General features: G+C 40.0%; 1 protein-coding gene across 5 annotated transcripts in view; it reads left to right on the forward strand.

Annotated features, from left to right (window-relative positions):
• Positions 1–22,354, forward strand: part of LOC107587129 (LIM domain only protein 3) — a 45,708-nt gene that overhangs the window by 892 nt on the left and 22,462 nt on the right. For 2 of the 5 annotated variants that reach the window (XM_016274772.1, XM_016274769.1), the window contains exon 2: positions 7,136–7,349. In XM_016274772.1, the coding sequence (XP_016130258.1) occupies positions 7,144–7,349 (206 nt within the window). In that variant the 5' untranslated portion in view covers positions 7,136–7,143. Of the gene's footprint in view, positions 1–2,347; positions 2,726–3,433; positions 3,777–6,460; positions 6,685–7,135; positions 7,350–22,354 lie in introns of those variants that run through there. The other 3 variants (XM_016274768.1, XM_016274770.1, XM_016274767.1) reach the window with 3 other exon arrangements.

Genomic DNA, 22,354 nt, shown 5'->3' on the forward strand with positions numbered 1-22,354 from the left:
TGTGTGTAAGTTAGAGAGAAAGTGTGTGTGTAAAAGAGAGAGAGAGAGAGAGAGAGAGAGAGAGAGAGAGTGAGGCGAAATAATAAGCAGCTCTTCATTTTAACGACGTCCGTTCGCCAAGACTGCGCGCAGGACTGTTTCGTGCGAGCGTCACGTAACGTGACGGACTGCTGCGTTCACCTCGCTCGGCACAGTCTGGTGATGGCACTCTCAGCTCATCACCCCCAATAATTCAGATATCTTCGGTGAATAATTGACGTGATAATGCGCGAGATGAAGTGGTGGCGGGAGGATAGAGAAAGAAGAAGGGGTTACAGCGTCCCCTACTCTCTCTCTCTTTCCCGCTCTCTTTTACTTAGCTTAAAGCGTCTCCCCCGCAAATTGCATGATTACCAAGATAGCCCGCTTTGAAATAATTCAATCCATGACAAAACCTAATTACTGGCAGGTAATACCCTGTCAGCTTTAATGCATCTCATCACTCATAATGGAAGCGAGGAGCATTTTATGACCCATCTCATTACTGCTGTATTTTAGGCAGAGAGTGATTGGCATGGGGCCACAATCTTACCACTACCCAACTCTGTTACCATCAGTTCTCCGTCTCCACATTCTCGGTTTAGTCACTTCCAAACAGGGCTGACGATAAATGACTACTTTTGGGCCATGACAGAAAATAAACTCTACAGTGAGTGTGTGATTATGTTTCCTTTTCTCTCTCACTGTGTGTGTGTGTGTATGTGTGTGGGGAGGGAGAGTAGGTGGCACTGAAGGCCTGTGATTCATCCTACCTCGGCAACATGGGTATCAAGCAGTGCTAATTAGAGTGAACAGGTGTAACCAATGGGCGAGGAATAGCTTTAGAAACACAGACTGGAAAAAAAAATGTGAAAACAGTGAAATTTATTACTTAGCACACACACATGCACAGTTTTGTCTTTCTATTCATGGACTTTAATTTTGCAGGTGCACAGCGATCACATACATGAAGCGTGAAAGTTTATGATTAATAATGGAAAATGATCATTGTGTGTCCTAGGGTAATATGACTTAATTTAGGCCTAAACGACTGAAGACAAATGCTTTCAGACAAGAGATCACACACTAGTGCTAGATACTGATATTGGTTTATTTTATTTTATTTTTTACTTAAAAAGGGTATTTTTAAATGTATGATTACAGATGACACAGTCGCCAAGACATGCTTTTAACAGCTCTTCTCTTTATTGTCATGTTTCCACTTTTTGTGATTCCCAACTAGAAGTACACGGATACCGAGGGCACTTAAGGTTTCAGGGGTTACCTGGAAAGATTTAGGTATAACACAAAATAGTGCGTTATGTGAGTGTAAAGTACACTACTTGGTGAGTTTATCTTACATCTACACTTGTTTTTTTAAGAGACTAACAATATAGTTAATGCTAAATGATACCCAGTGTAATAGGAGTTAAAAAAAAACACATTTATGGTTTGGCTTGAGCCAAATTTATAGCAAACAGTTTTAGATGATATCAATGATTCTAAATCAATTAAAGCTGCTCTGAACCAACATAGTCTATGAAGTACTACTAAATGAATCACTTAAATACTGAATGAATTAGGTGTGTTGATTTAATATGAGACCAAAATATTCCTGTATTTAAAAACGAATCTGCACTTGATGTGCTCACAGGTGCTGTATACTTAATCAAGTGCATATACAGTACTGTAATGCAGTCTGCATTTTCTTACACTCTAAAAATGAAATGTTCCTTAGTGAGTTATTGCGCACCTTATGATCAGCAAAGAACCTTTTTGTCATTTTCAAGTACCATTTTTGTTATATGGGATTCTTAAGTTATTTATATGCTTTTTTGAGAGAATAAAACTTTGAGTTTTTTTTATTTTTATTAAATGATATGTTCTCCATATCAGCATACTGGCTTCTGGCTCTGTTAAAGCGTCATTATAAAGATGTCTTTAAGATAAAAAAAAGTTATTTGTGAAACTTAAGGTTCTTATATAAGGCATCAGGGTGTGAAAGCCTTTTTTGTTCTAATTTGAATCTGTATTTTTCAGAGTGTATTTGCCTGAATTCAGAAGTACTAGTTTAATTACGATTCAAACAGATGCAAGTGCACAAACACCTGTCGCCAAAATGACAGACATATGCATGCATATACATAACTGTGTGCGTTTTATGAATCAGACCGGTTCTGCTATAAAACACTAAGTAACACCACGAAATTGTTGCCTAGCTGCTAAAACAAAGAGAGCGAGAGAGAGCGAGAGAGAGCGAGTCTAAACCTGTTGTACAGAGCTCATAGCATGTTTGCGCGCGCGTCTCAGAGAGGTGAGCATTAAGTTTGTGTTAGCGAGCGCGCGCTCCGTTACTCCTTCTGTCGGTAATAACCGAATGACCTTTTCCTCCTCGTGTAATGTCTCACTGGTGAGGGATTGGGTTTGAAGATAATAAAGCTAGGCTTCACTATTCCTCGTTCCTCACTCACTGATGGGCAAGTTGTTGTGAGCTTTCTCAGAGTACTCAATACATGACGAGAACACCTGTAGCTTTTGGTGCGAACTACTACTCGTAGATGATCCATGTGGACCTCATTATTTTCAGCCTGAAGATCACTCTTATCCGCGGTGCAATGTCAGATTCGTGAACTTTTGCTCCGAGGAATATTGAGTTGGAGTCGGTGCTCTATCCTAAGTTAACCTTCTGCATAACTTGGTCAAGAAGGTGAGTTGTGCTTTGTCTTTTCCGAAACTAATTGCTTAACCAACCGAGGATGCTTTTAGTAGTCTTTGATGGTTAATACAAAATTCAGTCTTGCATGCCTTACGTAGACGCATAATTTGTGCATGTGATTCAAATTATTTCAGATAAACTGATCATGCAAAGTCAGGTTGTCATTTCTGCACAGCAATGGACAAAAACGAAACACTGTTTCTTTAGGAAACGACATAGCAACGCATTATAAACACCCAAGCTTTGTGCACGGCAGTAAATAACGACTGATATAAATTACAAACAATAGCTAGACAGCTATTAACACAATAAGAGTGCACTTAAACAACATTGCAAATAGTGGATGTGTATTTATGATAATATACACACTTTATTTGCATTAAAGTTTGTGCATTCAAAAACAAGCAATTAAGAGCCGTTTTTAAAGCTTGAAAGAGAGTGTAGAATGTGTTTGTAATATAGCATTCGTGTTTATATTCTGAAAATATGGCATGCATCACTTCGTAAATGTTTGACAAAATGGGATTTCGTTTTAGTATGTGCGAGTTCCTGTATGTTGTCTTTTGTATACATCCAACTTGGTGCCTTTTACTGTACGCGCACTGAAATAGGCGAATAGCGAGAGGCACGATAGGATTATAAGATTACGGCGAGCGCGAAGGGGTAAAGCATATGCCTTTGTCATCCGCTGTCATTTGTTCGCCGCCACTTGCCTCGCCACGGCTGCTGGTCGATCTAATTTCATAGTCGAGCACTGTTGTGACAAACGGAGTCTTAACAGCGTGTGGCGCTGAGCGATAGCGGCTCGATCTATCTTTCTTGCTTCCTCCCTCCCGTGTTTTGTTGATTGGTGTTTTTGTCGTTTTCACTATTTTCTGGCGGAGCGAGGTGGATTGTTACTTGTAACAAAAGCGAAGCACCCTCGCGCGCATACAGCAGCTGCTCACTTTACGCGCATCTTTGGCTCGAGCCTCGTCTTGTTGCATGGTGTTTCTGGGAGCCGAAGCGGGTCAACCAATGCAGAAAAGGGAGAAAAGTTTCGGTAAGAGCTGCGTTTTGCATCCTATCAACGCGAGTGTGATATGTTTAAATGTGTGGATGGGTGCTTGGGATGTTTCTATGCATTCAGCGGCAGTTTTGCCTAACCTCATACAGCTGCATTTTGCCGAAGCGACGCATTTTCCTCATTTCCCCGTGCGAATTTTCGTGGTTTGCTTAGACAATTGTGAATAGCGTTTAATATGATGTGCCGTTGCGTATCACCGTTTCTAACGCGTTAACGGTTTCATTTTGTCGTTTTGCAAGCTGCAAATCTTATTGGCCTTTTCAGTGCGCTAGGCTGCCATGGCAACAGTAATTAAACTTGATAAGAGGGTGAAATGTCAGCATCTCCGGCTCGCGCAGCTGTGATGTGAAATCAAATTGGTACTTTGCGCCCGGTGTTTGCCAAGTCTCGCCTGAAATTTCTCCATCAGTATCTGCGAACAGTGAAGCGCACAAAGAGCATCGTATCACTATGCGAACGGGACATAATGAAAGATCTGAGTGAGCGAGGAAAGACAAAAAAGACACCAATGTCCCAGGCCTGTAGGGATGAGAATTTAACGATTTTGGTTGCGAATTCGATTGCGCGTAATGATTTCGTTTCTGTAACGGTTCCATTAATTATTCTTTTAGTCCTCTTGAGGGGGAAATATTTCGGGAGAAACTGCGATTCGTGTTGCATTTACTGCTCTCAGCAATCTGTTTGCAAACCATGAGATAATTTCAGATTTCATCAGCACCAATATAACAAGACATACATTTAATTCAGTTCTTCCAAAAGATGTGTTTAGATTGACGTATTGACTTGTCGTAGACTTTTCAGAAGCGGTTTAGATGCAGTCTGATAATTGGTCCCATTTATATAAGTGAAAATGTTAAACAAAAATGTGGTGACCTAATTCATTAAGCATTCATTTATTTAATAAAATATGCCTACTGACTCATAATGTGTATCTTAAAGGGCTCAACTCGTGCCATTCAGTCAGTTAAGTACAACATAACACAGTGACAGTTCTTGGTTCATTTAGAGTCGAATATGACAAAAGTAATTTTGTGGTTCAATCAAGTGTCAGATTATTTCAGTAACAGCTCCAACTGGTACAAAAGTATGTTTGAATCGCTAAAAAGAACCGGCTCGAAAGAGTAATTAGTTCAGGACTCGTGTTACACTGTTCAGGCTGCATGTATTTGATTCACTAAAAAGAGCCGATTCATAAGAGTCATTGGCTCGGCATTCGGGCTATAGCACTGTATGTTTTTGATTCACTAAAAGAACCGGCTCATTTTTATCCAATCGAACTACACTGGTCTTGCTGTATAATTCTGAAAGACTAAACAGAGCCAGTTAAGGGTTAAGGGTCATGCGTTCAGGAATCGGACTAAAGTGGCCGTGCTTCAAAGAACAGTTGTTGTTGAGTGTACTACATCAGTAGAAAATCGTTATCAGAATCACTCGGTTTCTGTATTTGTTAAAATGGCTACCCAGGCCCCATTTCAGTGTGTTAGATTAATCTTTTGTTCACCGTTTGATATAGGAAAATCGATGAGGGCATGAACATCCCACACTCCCAATATGAAAAAAAAAACTGATTTGGGAATCCAAGCCTGTGAATAGAAGGGCTAGTTAGTTTGTGCCACAATCGATTCATTTAGGACTAACCATGATTGCGGACCAAGGGTGAGGGGAGTCAAAACTCTAACTTCTTTGGCTTGGTAATGAGAGGCGGTGACTTTGTTGTGTTAACCAGGCGAGCTGGGACGGTGCGGATGAGTGGGACAGAACAAGAACGCATAGCAGAGGAAATCAGCCGTGCTGCTCTTACAATCCAATCCAGCCAATTAAAAGCTCAACAGATTAAACACAATGGGACAAACAGTGCGGCGGTGCTACCTGTCTGATGTGCTTCCTTGCTGTTTTCCCCTCATCAAGTCCGCTCCTTTGAATAAACTCAAAATAAAGCATCATAAAAACGCCAACGAGGTCGAAGGAATCATCATTATCCCTCGCCTCGTTTTCATTGAATGTTCCTACATCTTAACGAGCATGGTCCTACAGCAGAAAGAAGTTGTTCACAGTCTAAGCCTATGGTACTGCATCAGATATTTGCTCTAGGCTATAATTATGACCCTAGAGGGATCGGCTACCTGCTGTTCCTTTCCCTGCATTGTAATGCTCAGTTGAATTGAAACAATTTCACACCTGTCCTCAGTCTTACTAATTGGTGCACTGTCTTGTTTATTTTCTGTGAGGGCCAACTGCCACGCTTTTGGCAAATCATTTTTGAAAGTAATTATCGTCAAGGCCACATGTTAAAAAAAAGAAAGTGGCAAACTCTCTCTATCTGTTAGGTAGGGCAGAGTCTTAATGGTCTCCAAATGTGTTGACGTGCACGACTATTTAAAGGGATAGTACACCCCAAAATAAATTCCAACATCATTTGCTCACCCTCATGTTGTTCCGATACATGTATGAATTTCTTTCTTCTGTAGAACGCAAAAGTACAATGATTAATACAATGAAACATGTTTCTAATGACATAAGGGTGAATAATAATGTCAGAAATTTGCCATAAAATTCCTAAATATTATTCCAAATGTTTCACAAACTTTTCTTGTCAAGACAGATTCATGCAGTCCAAACAAGGCTTTTTAATCTCATATTCCTCTATGAATGTATTTCAGCGAGATTGCCTGGACAACGCATCGCGGCGACGAGCGCATTATAACTATCCCAAGGGAGGTCCTCAATTCAGACAGAGACACTCAATTTACCACAGCTGAGAAATCTCTCGGTGACCCTCTCACTCAAAGTTCACAATTTCTCACTGCTTGCGCTCTCACCCCCCTCCAAGAGCAGCATATACATTAGGTGGAATCTATGGCTCTGACAGCTTCTCCTGCACAAGGTGAGAAATGGGGACTGTTTCAGTGGCAGGACAACTGGGCAGAATCAGACGTACTTGTAAAAATGTAGGACAAAAACTTTTTTGGGCCGGGACAAAAAAAGAGGGGCTGGAGCGATGGCATAGGGGGGAGCGGGTACAGCTTACTCTCCTCTGTATGGAAGGAGAATACTAATTACAGGCCTTCAGCATGAGACCACATTGTTCCCTCTCTACCCAACAAAGCCCTTTCACGCCCTGTAAAGGGCTACACAATGCCTGCTCTGGGGGCAAGCTTGGGCCCCTCCCCTAAAGCGGGGGGAAGAGGAGGATGTTAGCTACATTGGCTTGTTATTGTTGACCAAAAATGTGTGTTCATCTCTTGACTGAAAAACACAGCGCATGACTGACTGTCAAAAGTCACCATGAACCATGTTCTCACCCTCGTGTTGCCCCTTGTCGCATCTCTTCGCAGGTATACAAATGCTCTCCGTCCAGCCGGACACCAAGCCAAAGGGCTGTGCCGGCTGCAACCGGAAAATCAAGGACCGTTACCTTCTGAAGGCCTTGGACAAGTACTGGCACGAAGACTGCCTCAAGTGCGCCTGCTGCGACTGCCGACTCGGCGAGGTGGGCTCCACGCTGTACACCAAAGCCAACCTCATCCTCTGTCGGAGGGACTACCTACGGTAAGAGGAAAAACTTGTTTGTGTCGTAATACGCACTCTAGACACTACAGATTGCAAGTTAAAAGATGTCACTGAAAACAGCTGAATCTGTACCACATTCAAAAGATAACTCTCTAAGGGCCTTGCGTCAAATCCCAAACAAAGCAAGTGCCACAAAAAGCCATATTGCTGTTAACACTGGCTTTAATGGCTGCCCTTAACGCCCAGAGTTCTCCCATGCTGTTAGATATCCTTTGCTCTTCATAATAGAAAAGGAGCTCAAAGGGGATCTTTATGAGCCTATAAACTGCTGCCATTTCTGTGAGTTTTCAATGGATTCACTTGTTGGATCCAATCAACACACTGAGGCTTGATAGAGGGGCATTGTTTAGCAAGAGACCACCCTGGTTCTTGTTCAATCAGCTTACCTTTGTCCCCTGATGGAAGGGTTTCCTTAGAAACCCAACCTCTCAATTTCTCGCTTTTCTATCTGTGTGCCCAGCATGCATCAGTTTTAAAGCAACAAGTCTGCAAGTATGGATTTTTGGCATACGGACAAATATAGACTCCAATATCTGTCATCTGGTCACCCCTAAGAATATTCTTGTTTTCTCTTAATGAGTAAAAAGGAAAGAGTGCTTAAGCTGCTTTCTTGTAGGATTGCATGATATGGAGAGAAACATGATATGCAATCAACCTTTATTACAATTTAAAGCCAGAAAATAAAGACACATTCTACATGCATGTATCTGGCTCTTCCTGGCATCACTAAAACTTCTCAGCAACCAGCAAAGGATGATATTCTGCAAAAAGCATCCTCCAGAATTAATGACTATCAAATTGAAATCTAAAAAAATAGAGCTTGTTTTTCATGGACTGCCTGAAGAGGTTTGTGGTATTTAACCTTTGATTGGCTAAACGCAATCAACAAATATATAGTTTTTTTTAATTATTATTGTAAATCATATGTAATATCTAATTAAATAGTAATAATAAATAAATATTAATATGCTATATGAAATATAAAAATAATTACCAATATATAATTAAAAAAAAAATGTATCTATTTTTTGTCTTACATTGGCATCACTGCTGCTTGTTTACACTTGTATATGACGTCACTAGTGCACAAACTTAAACACAAGACGATCATATGACTAGGATATTCTCTAAATCTCCATAAACTTTAAGGATGAATGCATTGAAATCAATAGTTAGCATTGTTATGATATTTTCAAAAATTAAATATAATTATATCATAAAATATAATAATTATATCAACTTTTTGTCTAGTGTCTCTACCTAGTAGTTACACAGTCGCGTTAATAAACCCACGTACACATGTGTGCAACGTATGTATATGAAATGATATAAATGCTCAACGGGACTCTCCAGGGAGTCACGGCTTTGCAAGCATGCTAGAAGCTACAGTAGGCAGGAGGCGCTTTGAAATGGCACAGTTAATTTAATTTTGGCATGGGCGATGAGAGAGTCTCCATTAGGCGCGGTACACAAGCAGGCTTTGGGGAAACGCGACTGTAAAGCATCGCCAGAGGGCCAGAGGCAGGCTGAGATTACCATCTCGCAGTATGCCTCATTGACTGTGCCCTGCTAAACTGCATCTTCATTCGCGACGACGCTTACAAATTTGTGCCTCAAACAACAGCGGCGACGAGATAGATGGCACCAGATGTGTCATTAGGAGACGTGTAGATCCGTCTTCGTGGTATGGTGACGGTTTGTACCAGATGCGACTGATAAGGTTCTTGTGCAAGTGTATTTTCTGTTATGTCTCTTTTAAGAATTTTATAACTGCTAGTGAGGGAAGCGAGAGGCCAACTGTGCCCATGTGATTCTTTCATCTTCAAAGTTCAAGGTGACTGAATTGATTCGATTCTAGCCATCACATGAGCAGTCTTCCCGTGCCTCCAGCTCGACGTCTCCTCGCCAGCAGCAAATTAGGGGCGAGCGTGGCACGGTCCCAGTTCCTCAAATCACATCTGCAACACAACAAAAGAAAAACAGCCTCCATTGACAAGCCAATCAATCGGCAATCCTACAAAGCGCTCCGACGCACTCCTCTCGATTGGATCGTTTCCTTATTTATTTTCTTAAGTTAGTGCCGGCGAGATAAGAGATAGACTTAATCCCTTCCTCTTTGTTCTGTGTTCTATTTCGCCCGTTCTTATTCCGAGTAAATTATGCTTGGATTTATTATACAAGATTCCCCATCCCCACATCCGCACAGAATCAATCCAGTCCTGTTTAGCAGTGTGGCATGTTATTAAGGCAGACATAACCAGGGTTAATAGAATTCTTCAGGGGTCTACAACCATGAGCGATGTGATCCCACCAGCTGAGAAATAATAATCCCTATCGCAACACACACAAAAACAAATTAAATAAGGAGAAAAAAAAGATTTATGCCTTCCCAGACCTGTCTCCCTTAGTACGTATTATCAAATATGATGTGGGGTTTTTTGTAGTTGAAGGGAGAGGCAGAAATAGTTTTGGTCTGGGGAAAGGATATCATTCGATTCATATTCAAAGCATCGAGAAGGTAATTATTGATGGAAAGCACGATGCTCGTATTGCTCTCAAAGTATGGGTAAATGGTATTGGCCTGTCACATCAACAAAAAATGATTCTTTTGATACCGTGCAGACATCTCTATTGATGATAAAGGTAATAACCGGCGTGCCAATGTTTATGCCAATGCGGTTACATTTCATAGCGGTGAGCGATAAAGTTAAAAGCAGCAGACAAAAAAGCAACGGACACATTTAAGTTGAGAAACGGGCAAAAATAAACCCTGTCAGAAAGTAGTTACAGACAGGAAAGCCCAGGATGCAAGCAGGGAGAGGGAAGCTGTTAGGCATCAGTTAATGGAAAACTGTAAATTTCAGGCATCCATTTTAAAGACAGCACAGGGTGACCACTTATTTATTTATTTATCTATCTATTCATTCATTTTTTTTTAATCCAACTTCAATTTTCCTCTACAGTGGTTTTACTAAGATTGTAAATGCAAGCAAACTCACAGAGCAGTCAACATGACTGGATTTATTACCGTTATGGAAAGCTGGCTATCGGTGAAAGATAACCAACATGTAAAGCATGGTTTGGTTGTAATAACTTATATTTTTCCCCCCTTTCGGCCCTCATTCAGGAACCACTTTGTGGTACCCATCTAATTTGTGCTGTGTAAACTTTTGGAAATGAACCATAAAAATGTATCTTTCACTTTTTCATACAGTATTTGCATCTGGAATCACGCCGTAGATTGTATGCATTTATGGATGTGCCATATGTTTATCTGTATAGGTCAACAAAATGTGAGTAATCTTTGAAGTCAGGAACTTTGACAAATTGAGCTCAACAGAATTGGTTTTGTGATTCATTTCGGTCGCACACTTACAGATAAAGTTATAATTACCTAGTTGCTTGATGAAATGATGATTTCAGGATGCACATTTTGAATGAAAGGATGGTGTTAAGATAAAGTAGCTGTATTAAAAACTGCAGGTGGCTTACACACTATAAAAGAAAAAATAGCATACTTGGGATGCAATCGCTGCTCTTCGCCACCATGCAAAGTGAAGTTTGCCTACTATCGCCCTTGAAAACATGAGAAGCTACATACTTGGATCTGTGCCACGGAGAAGTCCAAAGAGTCACCACCTAAGAAGACAGAGACAAATTATTAGAAAAATCGCACTATGTGGACTTCAACACAAACTGTGTCCAATCAGCTATTTTTGTTTAATCTATGTTTTGGGTGCTGTGCAGGTGTGCAATGCTCTTTTTTTTACCTCAGCTAACCTAAGCTAACACTCTCCTTGTAATCTGGAAAAGGTCAGAAATGCATAACTTCTTAGTTTGGAAGTTCTCTAGTTCTCCAGTGCTCTAGTTTTCGCCCTCAGCTGATAAGAGCAATTATTCTCAAATATAAATGCATTTCTTGTAAGCTGACGTGACACTAAAGTTACAAAGTTGCTGCCGTGTTGTCAGTTAAAGGTTAGGCTGGTCTCTCCAGCGGGATTAGCACTGTGCAGCCTGGTGTACTTTGTCTTGTGTTTTCCTCAGTCGTTTTGAAGCTAGCTGAAAGATTGAGGCCATCTCTTGTTCTAATGACCAGTGCAGATGTTCACAAACAGTGCAGTGCTCTCTGTCTCTGAAGGGCATTAAGCAGGATTTTGGTTATAGCAAAACACGGAACGCTAAAACAGAGCATTGCTAACATTTCATTTTGTGTCTCTACAGCCAGAATCAGTGTTGGGAAGTAACTATTTTGACAGTAGTTTAGGACTTGACAGAATACTGAAGCTTTTTTAGTAACTTTTTCATAATAAACTATGTAGCCAGGTTAAATGGTACATTGCTAGTTTTTGTAATGCACACAAACTAGCGGCCTGTCTTCTGTCTCATACCAACTTTGATATGAATCAGTTTGTTTCAATGATTTATAGTGCTGGGGGAAAAAATCTGATTTATTTTAGTGAATCAGTTAGTTTGAACAGTTCACGGTTACAACAAAGTTTATTTTTCTTTAAAGAAATATCTAGTTGAAGTCCACTATTTGTCACTATGTTTGACTCATTTGTATAGTTTAGTGTTTTTAGGTGTATTTAGTACACATTTACTTATTCAAGTTTATCCTTAAATGAGATCTGTGTTGTCTTTGTGCCATATAAACAGCACTCTGATCATAAACTCTCAGGTGATTTATTTTTTATATTCAAGTTTAGAATGAGCTACTTTTCAATAGCTACTTTTTCAAAAGGTTAGCTTTAATTTACATTTAGAGGATGTTTGAAAAGCTATGACATGTTTCAAAGTATGATAAATGAATATACTGAAAAGGCTTGTCGTTCTTGAGGTAATGTTAATGTTTATTTAGGCCTACCTAAAAATTGAGATGGCGAAGTAGTGACAACTGCTTGGAATGAGCTAACTACACATTTTAGCATAGTTCAGCAAAGTCTTTTTTTTCCTTCCAGATAATATATTAAATGTTGTTTTGAAATCCAATCCGCATGAAGATCGTTTCTCATCTACAGCAAAAAAAGAAACAAAGGTGAAATAGGCTCTTTGAATAAAGATCTGTATTAATACAAAATTCTTTAATGACACATAAAACAAAACCGTTGACAGAAGAACAATTTACCATTCATGTTGAGATACTGAACATCAGTGTGATTAAAATGCTACACAACACTTCAAACGCATGTTGTTTGGTTTTAAAACATTAAGACACTTTATGAGCATCCCGCGTTACTTTTGTTGCCTGTGCCATCTCTAGCTGACAAATTTCTAGGCCCTGGGGGACGTGTTTGCAAGGTCGGCTTTTGAAAACACTCTGCACCCTACATAAAGCTGTTTTCTGTGGGTGCACCTGTGCTGTAATTGTTTTCCCCTTGTCTATCTGTTAAAAGAATGGCTTTTTCTTAAAGCTCATGAAAGACTTCGTATTTTTTGTCATTTGTCATTATGCCTTTGTGACGTGAAACCCATTTTTGTTTTATATATTTATAGTATATTCCTGTTATAAAGTCTTATTGTGGTTTTTGCATTATTCTTTTCCATCTCCGGTTCATCTGTTGATGGCTTTGAAAAAGCTAGACAGCCCAATTAGTCAAGAAAATAATTCTCCATTATGTGGGAAGGTGATGCATAACATTTCCATGAACCTTTTTAAATCAACATAAAAAATTTTGATTAAAATTTGAATTCATGTCTGAGGGAAAATGTATAATTTAGGTACTTTGCCTGGTCACAACATCCATAATAATTAAAAATAAAAATTAGCAAAGTGTTGTAACTTTTAATGTCAAAACCATTGCAGACTTCTGTCGGTACTTACAGGAAAGTTTGGTTTAGCCCACCATCATTTTCAGACAACAAGACTTTGCGGCCTGATGAACTCTGATTTCAAAAGAGGAAATATTGATGACTTGAAGGAGGTAAATCCTTGTAGAGAGGTGCTCCAATAGGAGTGGCCCTTTGTGTTGCGGGATCACAGGCACTTGAGGTGTGGATTCAGCGGTTGTGCCGTTTCTCTCAGCCACGGATAACGCACGGTCTCAACGGCACTCGTTACAACAGAGCACTCAGCGTGTACAAAAGGGCTTTTTCCTGGTGAAGATTTTAATGGTGTTGCGGCTCTGGACACTTTACCTCCTTATCCCCCTCGTCTCATTAGACAGCCCCTCACCGTCTTCTGTTCCTTTCTGCTGAGCTAAAAATATTTATTTATATTTATAAAAAAAAAAAGTTTTACATTTATTTATAATTATTATATATGTAAAATAACAACAACAAAAAATCATCCACTTCTGCTGTAATAAATTAACATTTATTAATTAAAATGTACTATGTGTCTATACAGCATGTAACAATATATAATATAATACAATATATAATTCTAAAATATAATTTATATTTATTATGGATATAAAACAATAACATAAAATACATCATCCACTTCTGTTGCATGGAAAACAAATAATTAAAATGTACTGTGTCTATACAACATTTAACAATATATAATATAATTCTGCACAGATTTTTTTGTCTTTGCAGAAATTTGCTCTTTTTAAAATAGCGGATGTTGTCATTCACAGCATAGCTGCATTGTTGTGGTCAGAGCAATTCCAAATAAGTGTTCCTCCAATCTCCCTACACCACCTCTAATCCAACAAGTTTCCATTAAAATGAATGTTATAACTGAAACAGGGCGCTGAAGATGTGTGTGGGAGGGAAGTGACAGCAATTTATTTGTGGTTACCTCCTCTCCCGTGCACTCTCACTTTGAATGCATTACAAATCCTGCTTTAATTTTCTCCACTCTACCACATAGACATCCAGCTATATCACTCCAATCTCTCCAAATGAAATTGGTTTTGGAGGGGTCAGAGTTCAGCGCACTGGTCTGTGTTATGATTTCCATCTAATCTGGGAGAGGACTATAAAGACCTAATCCGCCCTACCTTTTCCAGGCACTGCTGCACTCTTGAGCCTGCGTATGGGAACCTTGCAATAAGCCGAGAGGGATAACTGTTTTTCAAGTCCTATTTGTTTTGTGGATTTATGGGAAGCAAAATGTTGGATGGCTTCAACTGTGCCACAAGTAGACAGACTCCATGAGGCCAAGGCTAGATTAAATGTCAACTTTGACCCAGCTTGCTGATCGGAAAGGGCCACCCAGGGGCTTCAGATGAGTTTGATTTGGTCCAGAGCAGGAATAGGGACCCCTGTGAATTTATTGCTGTGGACTGCCACCGTTTCCATGCGAAACCACGAAAGCACGAGCCCTTTCACTGAAGTTAAATGTCCACCGCATGCCTCGTTTTATTGCTTTGTTCCGCTAAATGTGATTTTATTTTAATGTGTTTCGCTTCACAGGAGTTTTTTATTAGAGTTGTTGTATTACTGTATATCTCAACTTGCACCTGCCAAATTAACGTGTTTACTTTGTCCCAAGAGTGAAATTGGCCGGACGGTCGTGCACAAGATGGACGATCACAAAGCATTAGACAAATGGCTTTGAAATACTGTGTTTGCAGAAAGCCATTATTTCATATTCACAGTAGCAGGTGATACCATGTAGGACTGTTACAGCTAAAATGGTCAGCCGTGGAAAACACCTTGCTAACTAAGGAACACATGCTCTTAAAACACAACTACCTGCTGAGTGTGATATTATCTGTTATTGTAATGCTGGAGGAACAGTTTTCCGCTGCTTACAGTACCTGCACATTCAGCTGTATTGATTTCTTCTGCTTTTTCTTTGTATATGCCTACAGTTCTGTAAGATTTGAACAGAATAGAAACAGAGAAAGCACAGCTTTCATGACAGGCCTCAATCAATTATTACAGTAGTTATGTAGAAGAAAAAGATTCTTACACAAAGTTTCCATAGGATGAACGGGTACATTTGCACCTAAATACATTCTTACCTTCATTTTACCCAGTCTATTTAAGTCCCTGAAGCAGTTGAACAAGGTTATATTAGGGTTGAATAAACTATTAACTTATGGGGTTTCATTTTTGATGAGATGACTTTCCTGAAATAGTTGTCGTGATACATCTCGTTGTCGAAAGCACTTCCACAGGCATTACGATTTTTCATCATTTTTCCCCGCGCTCTTGTCATTACATTAATTTTCAGAAACTATAGCCATCGCTTAATGCCAGAATTAAATCCTGCACCTGCTGACTGGACTGAACGATCGCTCCTGTACCCTGGACTTAACTTTTTCCAAAAGACATTTATGTGGATTTCTTTTTCCTCCTCTCCCAACCATTTGATATCCTTGCTCCTTAGAGATTAACCTTTATGCCCTTAATAAACGCTCTATATTGGCATCAAAGGAACGGGGAAAATGGCACAAGGCCGTCTGGGAAGAGGTCCGGGAGCTTCCCGAAAGAACCCAGGCCTGGGCTCTCCTAAGCGAGAAGCCGTAATCTGGGCTGAGCGTATGGAATTTACCGCTCGTCTTTGTCTTTTTAATTAAACTTGAGCACAGTTTGGAGGCTATTTGACCTTTCTCAGCCCCCTCTTTGTGAGGATTGCCATAGGTCATTTCCATGCATATATTACCTCATTTGAGGTCTTCTCTGCTTCTACTGTGTCCATGATCCATTCAGATTTACAGATTAAGCGGAGGTGCATCTGGAGAATATCGGTCACGTACTATATCTGCTGTTGAGGGGAAATCTTGAAGATCAAGTATATCATTTTAGGGAGGCCTGACTGAGCATTAGCAAGCAAGAGATGTGTGCTTTTAGAAGAGTTTATTAGGTCTGTATGTTGTGTTTCTGTCTTTCTAATATTCAATTTTAATTTGTTCAGTTCAGTGTTCTTTTACAAGAAGAAGCATTGCCTGGCACAGCTGTAGCCGGGGATGTGGTGCCACTGCATCCTTGGCTGGCATCTCTTCTCTGCCGGCATGCAAAAGTGTGATAACCAGCCTTGTGGCTTGACACGCCGAGATATGCAAGCCCCTCTGCCGCCCCCAGAGCTTTGGCAGACACCGATCGGCTTTTGTTTCTGGGTTGTGTGCTTGGAAGCCATCCGCCATCTTGGCTCAAAACACAGCCATTTGAAAACCTTGCGGCTAATTCTCCAACCTCCTAGTGCAATCCCTCCAAAACCAACTCCTCTTTTACCTGTGATAAAGCAACAGTCCCAGTCCAGCAAACAAGAGAGGAACGGATTCCCTGCCCTGAGAGGGAGGCCAAAAAAATAAGCCCTACTTCTCTGAAGCATCGCCTTGCATGGCCTGGTAGCTTTTAAACTATTCATGGGGAATTGTGCAGAGTAACAAAGACAGCCAATGTTTTTGTAGGATCAGACGCACGCTCAAAGTTATTTTGGCTGGTGCTTTGCCATTAGGTGTAAACCCGATTTGGTCTGCCTCGCAATCTCATAAAACCTACACCTCCAGTTTACGGTTTTCTCCTCAAGTGCAAGTGACGTAGTCAGTAAATCCGCAAGCTAATTTTTTAAATCCCAGCTGTTTGACTGAGAAGCACATCGAAGGTTAAGTTCTCAGACTTATTGTTTAAGGCGTTCTCACTCCTCGCCTTCGCACTTTCTGAACATCCAATTATTTAGTACAGCTTTGTGGGTCCCTGGTCCAAGCAAGTTCCCTCTCTCCAGACCTGTCCACTATGCTTACACCTTTAGACTGAAGGCATCAGTCCTTTTTACAGTGATAAGTTTGCAGAGACCACAATGCCTCTCAGTAATCAACTTGAACATCAAACGCTGTCTCTCTCACATGCAAGTTTAACAACCAAACAGAACAAAGCACCACAGCACCAACTCAAACCTTGGACCTTCTCTGAAATGCAAGCTTTGGGCTCTGTACAGGTATGTGTTACCCTCTCCCGCTCTGGAACACCTTGCCGTCTTCGTCTACGTATGACTGGCAGCTCTACGGACCTCCACAAGGCAGTCAACTCCGCTCGCCAACAGTTACACTGCAGTTCGCGAGGACAGGCTTGGCCTCAGACCCTCAGTTGCACAACCTTAGTAATGAGCCTTTTACGGAGATAAAGAAGGGGAGGATTGCAGCAGATTCTTTCATGGTAGTCAGGAAGTGGTGGGGGTTTAGTGGAGGAACCTCCAGATGGTGATTGGTCCATGTCAGCCCCACTTACAGGGGCTTGATTTGGATAGGGAGCGCAGTGCAGCAAGCCCCCTGCACTCAACCCCTGAGCAATTTCTCAATTAGTGTGCTGCCTTGCGGAACTGTGAGACGCCGCTGGATGCTCCTCACCTCAGCCCCAGGCACACAGCATCTGCCAAAATATCTCATATGATCACATGGTCAGGCTTATTTTGCTGTGGATGTTACATCAATACACATGCTTCTATCGAGATCAGCAGACCAAAGCGTAGCCTGACTGAAAAGTTCAACAGGCACACAATTTTTTTCGGTATTGGTAAATACCTGAAGAGCACTGCTGGCAAGACATTAAATGGTTTCTCTTCTCAAAATGATTTCATTATTCTGACTATAATCAGAATGTAGTGTTCCCCTTTATATTTAGGTGTTATATCAAGTATTTTTTCTCAATGTTAATGGTGTGGGTGAAACCAGTCTGACCCAGTTGCTCTACTGTGCTTGTGTAAAATGAGATGTAAATGCAGCCGTTTTAACACCCTGATTTATTCATGAGAGAGCCAAAAGAAAGAGAAGAATGCAAATGAGGTGCTCAGGTTTGCCCTTGAACCAGACACATCCACAAACAAGTCCATCTCACCAAAAGAATTAACAACTTTATTAAATCATCTGATATAGCCCTTGAGTAAGTGTGGTGGATACTTCCTGTGTAACTATTTCAACATTACTGCTCTAGAGGAGCGGTCAACCTCACCTGAATCTTCCTATTACAAAGATCTTTAGATCTAGTTTTCTCATACATTGATCATCTTCCTCTTCTCTCCCTCCTCCCTTATAACACCCTTATAATATAATCAATGCATTCCTAAAATCACAGCCAACCTCTTCACTACATGCATATCTGACATGGGTACTAAATGCATAAAAAGAAAGGGTGCAGCTGCCACATTGATTGTGCTGAATCACACCACTTTTCAATCTACTTTTAATCTCTAAATGCTAAAGAGGCAAAGTGCGCCAAAGTCTGTACAAGTCATCCCTATGTTTTCTCAGCCTAGCTCCTCTGCATTAGCCACGCGTGTCCTGATCAATCGCGCAAACCAGTTTGTTCCTTTATGGCAGCTCTGCCTGAGAGAGTGTCGAGCTGTTGTCCTGTGACTACTAGCATTGCACATTAAACGCTATCACTGACTGGTTATTTAAACGCCAAGACAGAGAGAGAACAGAACTGCAGAGTCTTGTCTGTTTTTCTTTCTTTTTTTAATTGTTGTATAGCATTGACCAATTCAGAGTAAGCAAAGTCACAAGAACTAACATTATACTCTACAGTGAGATGATACGCTCACACAGGCAAAAAAGTAAAAAGGAACATGATGGGCAAAGCAGGCTGTCGTAAAATTGCTAAGCATCTTCCCTCCAATCAAAGTTACTTCGGCATCCCTCCACACTATCCGTTCCAGATATTTGGATTTGATCAGACCCATGGCCTTTGTAAGCTCTCATTTAAAAAAAAAAGCAGTCTGCTCTTGGCCTGTTCATTAGAGACCTCTCCATTGTCAGGCTTGGATAGCAAGATCATTTGCACTGATTCGTTTCTCTCTACCACCAATCTGCATAAAAAAGAAGCATCACACCACGGGAAGTGTAGGTGCTGCTGTCCGTAACGCATTACTCTGATACCCATATGTCCCCGGCACAAAGCGACAGAGGGTTTTGATACTGAGAGGAGTGCGTATAATTAATTTGATTTTGAAAAGAGGGAGGTGGGTGGAGAGAGCGGGGTGCCGGTTAATGTATTGATCAAGAGTTCATTTGGCTTCATCTTCATTCTACTAATTACTTTACTCTGAATAATATCAAGGTGGTTTTCATTTTAACTGCCACTAGGAATTCCTGGGAGAAAAAAAATACATCCAATCTATTTTATCAGTGATTAAAACATTTCAATCATTGGGTCCACAAAAACACCCCTCAAGCTCAATGTGGAGCAGCATTCAGGATTCTGTCTAATTAAAATCCTACATTAAATATTTCTTAATTATCTTTTTCAGTAAAAGAAAGGAAGGGAAAATTAATCAAGTTGGTTTTGAAGACCTTTCCACAGATGGGATCTGCAAATCTAGTGCTGCAACAATATGGCGCTATTGGTTTTCTCCTTTCCTACAGTCAAAACTCTACATAGTTAAAAGTTACATGTTTTACACATCATTTATTTAAAAACTTGATTATTCAGTCATCTTTGCTTTGTTACTTATATAATTGTAATTTAATTAAATTTCTCTGGCAAGACAGCTGAATTCAAAAATGGATAAAACTAAATGGATGCACATTCAGTATAATAGCATGTCCATCCATCATCGACAACATAAAATCTATTCAAACTCGGTAAAGCTTGTACAGTTCAAAACAACTTAAGAAATATTTTATTGAAGCATTTGTTGCTTCAATTGTACTGAAAGACTTGAAGCTTGCAGCATATGTAAGAAAAATACATGAAAAAGTTTGTAAAATAATTCAAAATAAAAACCTATTCAAAAATAAACTGATGCAACTAAATATAAATATCTATAAACATATTTTAGACACAGCCAGCGTCAAATAACCTGACATCTTTTTTCTGAAATTCTGCACTGATATATAATACCAGCTTTTTTTTTAGGACTGAATATCATGCATGCATGCAATATATTATGCATGTAATACGCATGACTATACGTTTATGTAATGTCAAATTAAATCTCATTATATTCTTTGGTTGAAATACAAAGAGTGTCTGAGTGTCCAGTTTCTGGCCGCAAACGAGTGATTTTGATCCTTCAATACGGCCCAAGATGTTTTTCCTTTCATCTCATTCTCCCTTTCTCACAGTTTCTCGTGTCTTGTGACATTTCAAACAGCGGCTCGAAGCAGGAGGCCTCCATATTACGAACGAATTCTCATCTGAGGAACAGATGGTTTAAGTCTTGCGTCCTCAGGAAATAAATGAAAAGATAAAGCTACAGAACAAAGAAATCCAGCGTCACTCTCGCCTCTATTTTGTGTTAAATGAGATGGCGTGGAGATGTTAAAAGCTCTGAAGGCGTCCTGTAATTGCTATGTTGTGCTTGGAAAAAAGCTTTGCCACCATTAACCTCTCCTCAATACAATTCACTTCCCATGTCTGGCAATTACGTGGCCAATAATGCTCCATTCTTGCAAATGTGTGTGTTCTTGACTTCATGTAATTAAATTGGGCTTTTCACATGTAATCTGAAATTGCGGAGAGGTCAAAATGGGCACTTGTAATCGCCATCAATCGAATCTGAAGTAGAGGTGCAAATACTTAATCCTCTATTTTTCTTCCGTGCTAAATTGTCCTGATGGAAAGGTCAGGGATTCAGCTAAGGGGTCAGGGGTAGGACGGCATTGTTTTCTCCCTCTTTTCAATCCTTGGCAGAAAATGAGTTCTGCAAAAACGAAGAGCATACAACAAACCCTATTTTTGACAGCTCTTTCAACTTCTTAAGAGCGAAGGGCATCTCTTTTTTTTTTTTAAATAGACCCCATCTCTCAAGTAGATTATGATTTAGAGTATCAAAAAGTTGTTTTGCTCCCTCTCTAAAATGGCATTCGCTCCTAGGTGATGTATACTTCAAAGCTTTTCATGTAGCTATAACTATCATTCACCAAAGGCCACATACGCTGCAATGCATCTTTCCAGCATTTTCTATGAAGTTAGACCTTTAGAATGATCCATTTAATGTGCCGACACCTACACAATGCCCTAACGCGACAGCTCAACACGTTTATTCGGCAATGCCATAAACAACCCTAGGACATTCTTTCAGCAAGGCTTTTCTCTATTAACTAAGGTTATTTTCGTAAATGAAAACTGAAACTAAAACTAAAACTACTGGTCAAAAAATATTTTCATATACTGAAATAAAATTAAAATTTCAAAATAAATGAAAAACTAAACGAAACTAACAAGAGTTACTGAAAAATGAACTAAAATTAAAATAATAATTTTACTCTCTTTTTACGCATTGCATTGCATCGCGCCGCGTAAACTTAAAACCATGTCTGCATTTGTGATCGGAGAAATGACAAACTACAAACGCTACTCTACACTGCTCAAAACTCGCGTTTGAATCATCAGTGGCAAATCCTTTAAATATAAAAAACGTACTTACAGTCTGTGAGTCATTGTAGTCTACTCTACCAGGATCAGGAAACAGTCCTCCATAAAATGTGCTGCACACATCAGAATATTTGGGTTGAACTGTTCTGGAACAGTGTTGTAAATACAACTTAACCACTTATTTCTAGTCGTGTCCTCTTTTGGAAGGCCAAACAAAGTAGTTTCGCTTTCACAACGAAACACACGGCAAGCTAGAGTGAGGAACGACCGGCGGCTAGAGTGAGCGAAGGCCAGCTTGAGTGAGTGGCGGTGGGCTTGCGGCAACCACATGTGACGACCCCGGGCTGGACTCTGCTTCGTCCACGGTGAAAGCTGATCCAGCGATCCACAGCGTGAAGTTGATGAATTTCCTCAGAGACCAGCACGGATCAGCTCCAGGCATGACGAAGCGGATACTGTCCTCTTTTGGAAGACCAAACAAAGTAGTTTTGCTTTCACAACGAAACACACAGCGCCTTCACGACATGGCGGCAACAACAATACTACAGCGAGAATAAAAGTTACGCATGCCAATAAACAAATATAAAAAATATACTGTCTTTGTTTTTTCTACATTAATTTGAAGATACATGTGAAATTATTGCAAAATAAAAGTATATTTAAAAACTTTAACGTTAGGTGGGATTAATCGCGATTAATTTTAAAAAGTGTGTGATTAATTAGTTAATTTTTTTGGGGGGGGGCGCATTCCCTTCAAAAACAAACGTAATCCT

This window comes from Sinocyclocheilus grahami, unplaced genomic scaffold (assembly GCF_001515645.1).
Source record: "Sinocyclocheilus grahami isolate Dianchi unplaced genomic scaffold, SAMN03320097.WGS_v1.1 scaffold90.1, whole genome shotgun sequence".
NCBI lineage: Eukaryota > Metazoa > Chordata > Actinopteri > Cypriniformes > Cyprinidae > Sinocyclocheilus > Sinocyclocheilus grahami.